We start from the raw sequence: 10,951 nt of genomic DNA, 5'->3' as shown, positions 1-10,951 counted from the left end.
ATATGTCTATATTAACATATATATGTGTACCACAGCATTTCAATTTGGTTTTAAATTGAATAAGTTGAAATACTGAGACACTGTCATATGTAGAAAATTTAGGTTATAAATTTGGACTATAGGACTTCTGATTCTAGCCATGATGGAGTAAAAGGGACCAAATTTACACATCTACCTCAAACAACTAAAAAAAAATAGACCACACACATGAAACAATGATTTTCAATTTATTGGACATCAGGCAAAGAACAGTGTTCTCTAAGAGATGAAAAACAAGTGAGATGAGCCCTAAGATTGTTCAAGCTTACTGCCCAGAGAAAGACTGTAGGCCACAGTGTATAATGGAGAGCCTGGCCATCTTCTTGAGTTGAGATGGAGCTGGGAGTCTAAGGGATGCTAGGTGGCAAGAAGCAAGCTGCAGGACAAAATTCCAGAGAGGAGAGAGCTCCACAGAGAGAAATCTCCAGAGATCATGCAGATCTGGCAATTATTCCTATTCCCATTAGTCAGAGTGGAAAACCTCATAGTTCATCAGGCTCAGTTAGAATACACAGAGTGGTTTTGCCTTAGAAGAGAGGAACTATTAGTCATAATCTAAGCACCTTTTTTATCTCACTTAACAAAGTTTAAAAGTAAGACACAAAAAGACCAGTAACTTGTTTCCAAGTAACTTAATTGTGTCCCTGAAAAAACTTAAGAATACTTATTTATAGAAACACAAAAATACCTAGGATTTAAGAAAGTAAAATTCACAATGTCTGACATCCAGTCAAAATTGCCAGCCGGAATTTCCCTGGTGGTCCAGTGGTTAAGACTTTGCCCTCTAATGCAGGGTGTGTGGGTTTGATCCCTGGTCAGGAAACTAGATCCTACACGCCTCAGGGCCAAAAAACCAAAACATAAAACAGGAGCAATATTATAACAAATTCAATAAAGACTTTAAAAATGGTCCACATCAAAAAAAAAAATCTTAAAAACAAAAATAGAAAGCAAAATTGCCAACCATTCAAAGAAGCAGGAAAGCAGGAACAGTAATGAGGAGAAAAATAAATTAAAACTGACCCAGAAATCAGGCAGATGATAGAGTTAGTAGACAAGGACTTTAAAACAGTGTTATATATAACTGTGTTCCATATGTTCAAATGATAAGACAAAATGTTAAACATGCTAAATAGGGACATGAAAGACATAAAAAAGAGCCTAAATAAATTTTGAGATATGAAGGCTACAATGTCTGAATTGAAAAGATACACTGGTTTGGACTAATGGCACACGTGACATGTAAGAAGAAAAGATTAGTGAACTTGAGGATATAGCAATAAAACTTTCCAGAAAAAACACACCCTGAGAAAACAATACTGAAAACAATGAATAGAGCATTAGCAAGTTGTGAGACAACTTCAAGTGACCTATGCACATATATTTGGAAACCCCAAAGGGGAGGAAAAAGGGGAGATAGAAAAAATATTTGAATAACAAATCTCCAAACTGGATAAAAATTATAAACCCACAGATTCAAAAAAGAATGCCAAGAACAAGAAATGTGAAAAACAAGACTATACCAAAGCCCACAATATTCAAGTTACTTAAAATCAGTGATGAAGAGAAAATCTTAAAAGTACCAAGAGAAAAGAAGGCACTTTACTACAGAGGAACAAACATAAGGATAAGAGTAGATTTCTTGTCAAAAACAATGATTGGGTTGTTTGTTTTTGTTGTTGTTGTTGAGTTGTATGAGCTGTTTGTGTATTTTGGAAATTAAGCCCTTGTTGGTCGCATCATTTGCAAATATTTTCTCCCAGTCTGTAGGTTATCTTTTTGTTTTGTTTATGGTTTCCTTTGTTGTACAAAAGCTTGTAAGTTTGATTATGTCTCATTTGTTTATTTTTGCTTTTATTTTTATTGCTTTGGGAGACTGAGCTAAGAAAACATTGGTACGATTTATGTAAGAGAATGTTTTGCCTATGTTCTCTTCTAGGAGTTTTATGGTGTCATGTCTTATATTCAAGTCTTTAAGCTATTTTGAGTTTATTTTTGCTTATGGTGTGAGGGTGTATTCTAACTTCATTTATTTACCTGCAGCTGTCCAACTTTCCCAACACCACTTGCTGAAGATACTGTCTTTTCCCCATTGTATATTCTTGCCTCCTTTGTCAACAATTAATTGACGGTAGATGTGTGGGTTTATTTCTGGGCTCTCTATTCTTTTTTCCATTGATCTGTATGTCTGTTTTTGTGCCAATACCATGCTGTTTTGATTACTGTAGCTTTGTAGTATTGTCTGAAGTCTGGGAGGTTTATGTCTCCTGCTTTGTTCTTTTACCTCAGGATTGCTTTGGCAATTCTGGGTCTTTTATGGTTCCATATAAATTTTAGGATTATTTGTTTTAGTTCTTTGAAAAATGTCATGGGTAATTTGATAAGAATCACATTAAATCTATAGATTTCTTTGGGTAGTATGGCCATTTTAACAATATTAATTCTTGAGGGAGGCTTTGGGTTTTGACCTCTTAGGTAAGCTCATAAATCTGTGCCATGTGTTCATGGCCCGTTTCAAATAAGATGCTCCATTAAAATCCTGCTGCAAATATCAGGGTGGTTTCTAACTTCAGGGTTATATCCAAGAACTGGTCGATTACATGTCAAGTTAGATTCTACTTATAAACTCATTTAGAAAGCTTGTTGAAGATACCTGGGCGGGGGACAGAAGTAATGCCAGATGTCTAAACATCACTGTCCAATGTGAACACTTATGCCAAAGGGACACTGTAAGTGGGCAGTGGGTTGAGACAGCCTGGGTACTTCTGCCAGGAGTGGAAATGCTTTATGTCAGGGGGAGGGCAAGAGATATGGGCTGTTTCATTGGGAGTGGGCACAGATTTCAGAAGAGGCAGCAGTGATGAGCTGGTAAGTCAGTCAGGTTCCAGAGTTGGACTGGAGGGCACATAGGGGAAGATCAGGGGATGGGTGCTGTCATGTGGGAAGGTGCTGGGACTAGACAGACATCTGGCACCTCAGCTCTCAGGGGACACTGGAACTCAGGCAGGAGGACCCTATGTTAATAAAGCCCACAAAAAATACCCAAATCCTGTTTGATTGATTTTGTCACCTTCCTTCTTTAGGACTGCTTTTAGTACCTTGGGCATAGGGTCCTTCTTTTGGTCACCTGAGAGACTTTATAGAGCACTGAGAAGAGAAATGATTTAGAGTCAGAAGGTTAGTATCAGGCTGGGGTTGAGTGGGAAAAGCACAGGCTCCAGACGAATTTAGGCTAGGGATACAGTCCCTGCCCTGTCACTTATTAACCATGCAATCATGGGAAAATTACCAAGCCCTATGGCCTCAGGTTTTTCATCTGTGAAGCAAGTGGGTTTGATGAGCCCTGTCTTGTAGGACTGCTGGAATGTATGTAATGTTTGTAAAGCACCTCACACAGTGCCTGGTTCAATCTTTAATGATTAGCTGTTATGGTAGTTGCCCCATATCTGCCATTTTGCTTTCTGCAGTTTCAGTTACCTGAGATCAACCAGGGTCTGAAAATATTAAATACAAAATTCGAGAAATAAACAATTCATAAGTTTTAAATCATGCCATCCCACTCCGTCCTGTCCAGGACATGAATCATCCCTTTGTTCAGAATATCCACGCTATATATGCTACTCACCCATTAGTATAGGAAAAAAATGTAGTATATGTAAAGTTCAGTACTCTCCACAGTGTCAGGCACCCACAGGGTGTCTTGGAACATAATCCCTGGCAGATAAGAGAGGACTACTGTATTTCTATTATTAATTTGACCCCAGGTACTCCTACCCTCTACTCTAGAAGTTGTTGCTGTTGTTATCCAGTACATCTTAGAGAATACTCAATGCAATAGGACATGTAATACCAAAATCAGCCAACCATGCTGCTTTGTAAATAAAACTCAGTAAATTTTCCTTCTTAGAGGATATATTTTTATATTTAGGTGTAGGGAAGTCTTCCCCAGCTGGATGCAACTCAAAGCTCCTAGAATTTGAGCCAAAGACCAACTCTGTCCCTACCTCCCAGCTGCTCTTCCATCCAAATCGCTATTTTCATTAATTCCCCCCCCCCCCCCCCAAATCTATACATGGCTCAGAACTGGCCAAATTACATTAAAGGTAATCTAATTAAAATGCCTTCTAACAGAGTCATCACTGGCTCTCCCAGGCCAGGGAAAAGGGTGCCTGCACAGTGACTTCTGGGCATCATACAAAAGATATTCACCCTTATTTCTCAGGAAACCCTTGCAGATGATATTTATAAAACAGCTATGTCTTGTGTTCAACTGCACTGGGACAAGAATACAGGACAAATTCCTTACTTGCCCCAGGAAGTGATTTCTCTCTGGTTTATCCACTATCCAAAAGGAACTTCCAAGAGCAGTTTTTCTATCTAGGTTTTTCTCTCACTCCTAAGATACACCGTCTGGGAGTCTGGCCACTGCCACCACCCAGCTTCATTATCATCACCTCCCACAGAAGGAACCCCTGCTTCCCAAAGCCCCAAACTGCCCTGGTTTGGGGCACTTACACTTGAGTGCTCACTCCTGAAGCCCCACCGCCTTGTCCCATTTTCCCTTGTTCTGTGGGACTTAGGGGACATCTCTACATCTTCCTCATGTGACTGCTGCTCCTAGACCATCACTCTAGGTGTGGGTGTGTCCTGCTTTTCCTAGTGTCCCCACTACTAACACAGGGCCTTCCAGAGAGCAGAGGCTCCATGAAGGTCTGTGGAATAAATGAGCCAGTGAGCAGAGATTTCATTTATTACTATTTAATTTCTTCTACATTTTTGAATAAGCTAAGAAAATCCAAGTACATATCTTAATTTTACAGAATAGACTAAAAATGATGAGAATTGTAAAATAAACCACTTAATTTTTTTCTCTATTTTACTAAGCTTTTTCACATTTCCAAGGAAATTCCTATTCTAATGCCATCTTATCTTGTTACAGACTACAAATAAAATGGAAGGTTTCCCAATTCGTTTTACAAAATAGCAAAACTCTTTCTCCTAAACCAGACAAGAAACAATAAATGTGTGACCAATGTCATTCATAAACTTAGATTCTGAGGCTAGCAGACTTTCTAGTTAAGCAACAACATTTTAAAATACCAAAAATAAAAGAAGATAAAGTTCTATAAAGTTCTAAGTCACCCAATGGAACAGAAACAGAAAGATGTTATTCACTATGATTCCCTCATCCCAAGTCTGGCCCTCTACTACTTAGATCGTTGACTGCCCTCTTAAAACACAAAGTGAAGAATCTGCCTTAGACTTCACTCAGGGTTGAACAAGCTGCTGGACATGGCACTAGAACTTGCACTAGCCATGGAAGTAATATTATCTGTGGTGGCAATTCTAGACTGGGCTCTCTCTTCCTGATCTCTCAAAGCCTCTTCATACCACAGAGGGAAGGATCTAGGGTCACTTCCATTGATCTTGGCCAAAAACTCCAGGAAACTCATCTTGCTGGTCTCCGCGTGGGCCCGGGGACCCCAAAAAAATTCATAGCATGCAGGATCGCTGTTAGGCACCTGCCGGTACTCCAGGTAGCCCTCCTGCACCCACACTTTGGTGAGCAGCTCCCTGGGCTCCCCATAGACAAAGTGCTCCCTCCCAACATACACCCCCATCGCACTCAGCACTTCCCACACCTCCTCCTCAGGGACACAGTCGCCCTTCATAAAGATTATACTCAGGATAAATATCAGAAGGCCATTCTTGGGCATGCTCTGCCCATCGCTCAGCATCCCATCATAGGTGAGGCCCAGGGTGGTGACCAGGACATAGGAATGGTCGCTGGGGTCCACTTCCTTCACATCAATACCAAAGACCAGCTGCATGCACTCCGAGGCTTCACTGAAGATCACAGGGAAGTGGTCCTTGTAGTCTTCGGTGATGATATTCAGCATTTCTGTCTCTGTGGCCATCTCCTTGGTGCGATACTTGAGGAGCAGAAACGCTATCAGATCACCCACCTTGTCATTAATTGCATTTCTTGGAAAGGACTCAGCATCTGGCAGGGCCTGCGAGGTGCTCGGACCCTCCTCTTTTTGGCTGCTGGAGCCATTGTCGGATTGGCTCAATGGAGTAGAGACAACAGCAGTGGGGGACGGGGAGGGGGAGGCACTCGAAAGGCTCTGTGAAGGACTCAGGGTGTCAGAAAGAGTAAAAAGCTCCTCTGGGGAGCTCAAGCTCAGAGAACAGCTAAAGGAAAAGGAGGAGCAGGTGGAGGAAGATGAGGAATCATCCTCTTCCTCAGCCGTAGGAACACTTTGAGCCTGATGGTCTTCCTCAAGCATGTAGCGCCGTCGCTTTGGAGCACGAGGCATGACGACTGGTGTCAGGAAGCCGACTGGAGGGTGGGCAGGGGTGACAGGCGGGGACCTCGTACCTGGGGGAGAGAGGGAGTGTGAGCGAGAAAGGTACCCTGGGCATCTCTGACAAAGGCCACTTACAGGTCTCGTCTTAAGGGCTGCCCTCGGGCCTCACAGGGGCGCTCCTCCTGGGTGGCCTGTCCCCTGCCAACCTGAAGAAGGAAGTGAGGGAGCTCCTCAGGGTGCAGCCAGCACGGCCCCAGGTTCTGGGGCTGACAGGGCGGTGGGGTGACTTGGGTGTTGTGGGGTCTCCTCTGTTCTGGGAGGGGGAGCCCCTGGGTACACACTCAGGGCACGCACCTCCCCTTGACTCCTGGCGCTGCCTGGGCCTCCTCTGCTCTGTGCCCTGAGGACACGGTCCTCAGACCTGGGCCTTCGCCTCCCGGGTCCTGGAGCCCCTGTAAGAGGAATGGAGGGCGCACCTCTTGTGTACACTGTGGCACAGCTCTGGGCCTCGGTGCTGGTAGGAGGATTGGGCCGGACTCTGTGAGGTCCCCCCAGTTCTGAGTTCTGGGGTTGGTGGTCCCCTCGGGGCTCGCTCGTCGTGCTCACTGTTCCCCTTAAGGGCCTGGACCCTCCCCTTTGCAGGCCAGAGGAGAAACTCAGAACAGGACCCCGAATCTGAACAGAAAGCAGTGAGGGGGCCCCACAGGTGGCCGCACCTGCCCAGGGCCTCCCGAGGGTCCTAGGATGGGGAGATGCTGGGTCCTCACCTCCTCCTCACATCCTGCTTGGCCTCCCAGCGCTGACCACAGGGGCAGGTTTCTGTTGAGGCCCCTGTTCCAGGGCTGGGGGTCTGCTCAGTCCTCCCTCGGGGTCCTGGGAGTCCACCCTCTGTGGACCTGAAGGCTCACCCCTCACACCAAACACCTGACCTCCTGAGGACCCCGACCCAGAGGTCAGGAAACATCTCATCTGCTGACCGTGCTCTGGCGCCTCCAAGGCCCCCGCGGAAGGGCAAAGGATCCCTCCCTGTGTTGGGGTCTAACGTCCTCAGTCCTTCCTTCCTCGCGTGCAGGCTGGACTCTGGGCAGGACCTGGGATTGTCCCGTCTGCCAGTGTGAGTCCCTGCTCCTTATACCAGGTCTCCAGTCTCTCCGAGACCCTGACGTCAGGACATCAGGACAGGCCTACCGTGCTCATCCCGCCCTGGGGCCTCCCACGGCCACCTGCAAGGGTGGTGATCTGGTGGGTCCCTTTTGTCCTCCCTCAGGGTCCCCTCAGTCCTGCTTAAGGGCCCTAACCTTAGTCCACCAGGGACCTGAAATTTTACCCTCTGTGCTCATGAGACCCCGTCCCTTATCCCAGGTCCCCAGCTTCTCTGAGACCCGGATGTCAGGAAGTGCTGCACATGCTCATCCTGCCCTATGGCCTCCCAGGGCCAGCTCTGTTCTGGAGTCCAGGCTCCCCTCAGTCCTCCCTCAGGGCCCTCACCTTGACTCCACGCAGGACCTGGGATTCTATCCCGTGCCCACCAGACACCCCGCCCCTTACACCCCCTCCCCAGCCTCTCTGAGACCCCGCCCCGTACTCCCCTCCCCAGCGTCTCTGAGACCCGGATGTCAGGAAGTGCTGCACGTGCTCATTCTGCCCTATGGCCTCCCAGGGCCAACTCTGTTCTGGGGTCCAGGCTCCCCTCAGTCCTCCCTCAGGGCCCTCACCTTGACTCCACGCAGGACCTGGGATTCTATCCCGTGCCCACCAGACACCCCGCCCCTTACACCCCCTCCCCAGCCTCTCTGAGACCCTGCACCTTATACCTGCTCCCCAGCCTCTCTAAGACCCGGATGTCAGGAATTGCTGCACGTGCTCATCCCAACCTGTGGCCTTCCAGGGACAACTCTGTTCTGGGGTTCAGGGTCCCCACTGTCCTCCCTCAGGGTCCTCACCTTGACACCCGGCAGGACATGGGATCCCCCCTTTGCCCGCCTGAGGCCCTGCCCCTTACCCCAGGTCTCCAGTCTCTCTAAGACTTGGATGTCAGGAAGTCAGGATAGGCCTAGGGTGCTCATCCAACCCCAGGGCCTCCCAGGGCCACCTGCAGGGACAGGGATGTGTGAAATCCCCTCTGACTGGAGTCCAGGGTGCCCCCAGTCTTCCCTTAGGGTCCTCACCTTGACTCTTAGCAGGTTCTGGGCCCTACTCTTTGCCCACCAGAGGCTGCACCCCTTATACCAGGTCCCCAGTCGCTCTGAGACCCAAAGGTTAAAAAATGCTACATGTGGTCATCCTGCCCCAGGGCCTCCCAGGTCCCCCTCTAATTGGACTCCAGGGTCCCCTCAGTCCTCCCTCAGGGTCCTCTCTTCGACTCCTGGCAGGACCCGGGATCCTCACGTCTGCCCACCTAAGGCCCCACCACTTCCACCACGTCCCCAGTCTCTTGGAGACCCGGATGCGGAAATCAGGACCCGCTGTGTGGTGGCCATCCAGCTGCGGGGCCCCAGGGCTGACTGAGGGGGAGAAGTCTGTGGGGACTCCTCAGATTGGGGTCCAGGGTCCCCTCAGTCCTCCCTCAGGGCCCTCACCTTGACCACTGGTAGGACCTGGGATTCTCCCCTCTGCCCACCTGAAGCCCCACCCCTTGTACCAGGTCCCCAGTCTCTCTGAGACCCGGATGTCAGGAAATGCTACTTGTGGTCATCCCGCCCCAGGGCCTCCAAGGGCCCCCTCTGATTGGAGTCCAGTGTCTCCTCAGTCCTCCCTCAGTGTCCTCACCTTGAATACTGACAGTCCATGGGCCCCCTCTTCTGCTTACCTGAGTCCAGCCCCTTCAGATCAATGCCTTTCCCTCCTTGAGACCATCTCCCCCAGCAGAAGTCAGAGGTCACCATATCAGGCTACAGCTTTTTGAGGCCTCCCTACTTTTATAGCAGGGGCAGAGTAGGGCTAACTACTGTTCTGAGGTTGAAGGTCCCTTCTGTCCTTCCTCAGCGTCCTTGTCTTGACTCCTGGTATGTACTGGGACTCCTTTCTCTGCTGATCTGAAGACACATCCCTCTATCCAAGCCTCACTTCCCTGAGACCTGCATTCCCTGCTTCCCCAGAAGGAAGTCAGGGGCTTCCACATCCCTCTGACTTGGGGCCAATGGGAGCTGACTGCAGGGACAGGGACATGGGACCCCTCTCTTCTGGTTTGGGAGGTTCCTCCAATGCTCCTTCAAGATCTTCACCTTGACTCCTAGCAGGGCCTGAGACTCCTCCCTCTTGTGACCTGAGTATGTCCCCTTCCAGGCAATGCTCTCACTGCTCTGAGATCCCCAGGGCAAAACTGAGGGAGGCTCACAGCCTGACAGCTCTGCTAGGGGTCTCCCAGAGCTGTCATCAGGTGTGGAGCTGGATTGTCTGGACCTTCTGGGAGGATGCCCCCGCCTCAGTCCTCAATCCTGAGGGTCCTCAACTTGGCCCCTGGGTCCTTGGTTAAATGCTGGCTGGAAGAGCTCCCTCTCTGTCAGATCTGAGCATCTGGTCAGCAGCATCCCTTGTAGAGAATGATTCTCTAGCACAAACTAGATTCTAGCTGGGGAGGGTCAGAGAAGAAGCAAACCTTTCAATGGAGTCTCTTCACCAGCCAGCCAGACTTCAGAAACATTTTGTTCTAAAAGATTCATTTTCTGCACGGAAGAGGCTGAGCAGCAGCATTAGGGGAGGTCCTACTCATTTGAAATTATCTAACATTTCATAGTCCAGAGCACCAACTTTCATTTTCTTAACCCTCATTCCTAGTAAAAAAATATTTTTACATCTCTACCAAGTGTATATTTAGAATATATATAAAATTTCATGAAAGAATACCTACACTTAGTGTGTGGATCACTCTGATAGCTCCTGTTCTATTTCCAGTCCATTCTTTATCTTCTATGAAAATAATTTTTTGAAAAGCCAGTCCTCAGTCACTTGTCAAAAGTTCAGAAATAACAGAAGTAAAACCAATGAATCACTGGAGTAGTAATTAGTAAAAGTTTATTCTGTGCATGCCAAAAAGACAGTTTGTGAACACAGAGCACTCAAACCAAACATGGAATGAGGCTCAGGGGTATATTGTTATAAAGCAGCTTATATAGTGGGAAGGCAGTGCCTGTTTATTCTTCACAGTGGTTGGTTATAATATTTGAATTTTCTTAAATGATAGGGAATTGGTTAGTGATTACCTCATATCAATTTTGGGAAACAATGTAAGTTTTGCTTATGATTTCCAGAGGCATAAGCAAGAAATGACCCAGATCAAGTTAGTCCTGAAAAATAAGCTAAATTAAGCTTTGTTTGTATGACTAAATTGGTTTTATCTGCTCAGGGAATTTTTCAAGGTTAGTCTCCATTTGTTTTTTATTTTAACACACTAAAATGGTTTCAGGTGGTTATTAGCACAGGCTTTGGGGCCCTACTACCTCAATCATCTCATCTCTCCTGTTGTCTCATACTATCCCAGGGCTACTGGTATCTGTGGTCAGAGGGCCTGCCTCTGGTTTGTGCAATGAAAAAGGCAGAAGTTTAAAATCTTTTCTCCTTACCCATCCTGCCATCGGCATCTCTGCAGCCTACAGCCCCTC

General features: G+C 47.3%; 1 protein-coding gene across 1 annotated transcript; it reads right to left on the bottom strand.

The window, feature by feature from the left end:
* Window positions 1–4,811: 4,811 nt before the first annotated feature.
* MAGEA10 (MAGE family member A10) lies at window positions 4,812–6,389 on the bottom strand. The gene has a single exon (XM_067724651.1). The coding sequence runs from the start codon at window positions 6,357–6,359 to the stop codon at window positions 5,304–5,306; it is 1,056 nt and encodes a 351-aa protein (XP_067580752.1). The 5' UTR covers window positions 6,360–6,389; the 3' UTR covers window positions 4,812–5,303.
* Between the last annotated feature and the right edge of the window lie 4,562 nt (window positions 6,390–10,951).

This window comes from Pseudorca crassidens, chromosome X (genome assembly GCF_039906515.1).
Source record: "Pseudorca crassidens isolate mPseCra1 chromosome X, mPseCra1.hap1, whole genome shotgun sequence".
NCBI lineage: Eukaryota > Metazoa > Chordata > Mammalia > Artiodactyla > Delphinidae > Pseudorca > Pseudorca crassidens.
This window is presented reverse-complemented; position numbering and strand designations above follow the sequence as displayed.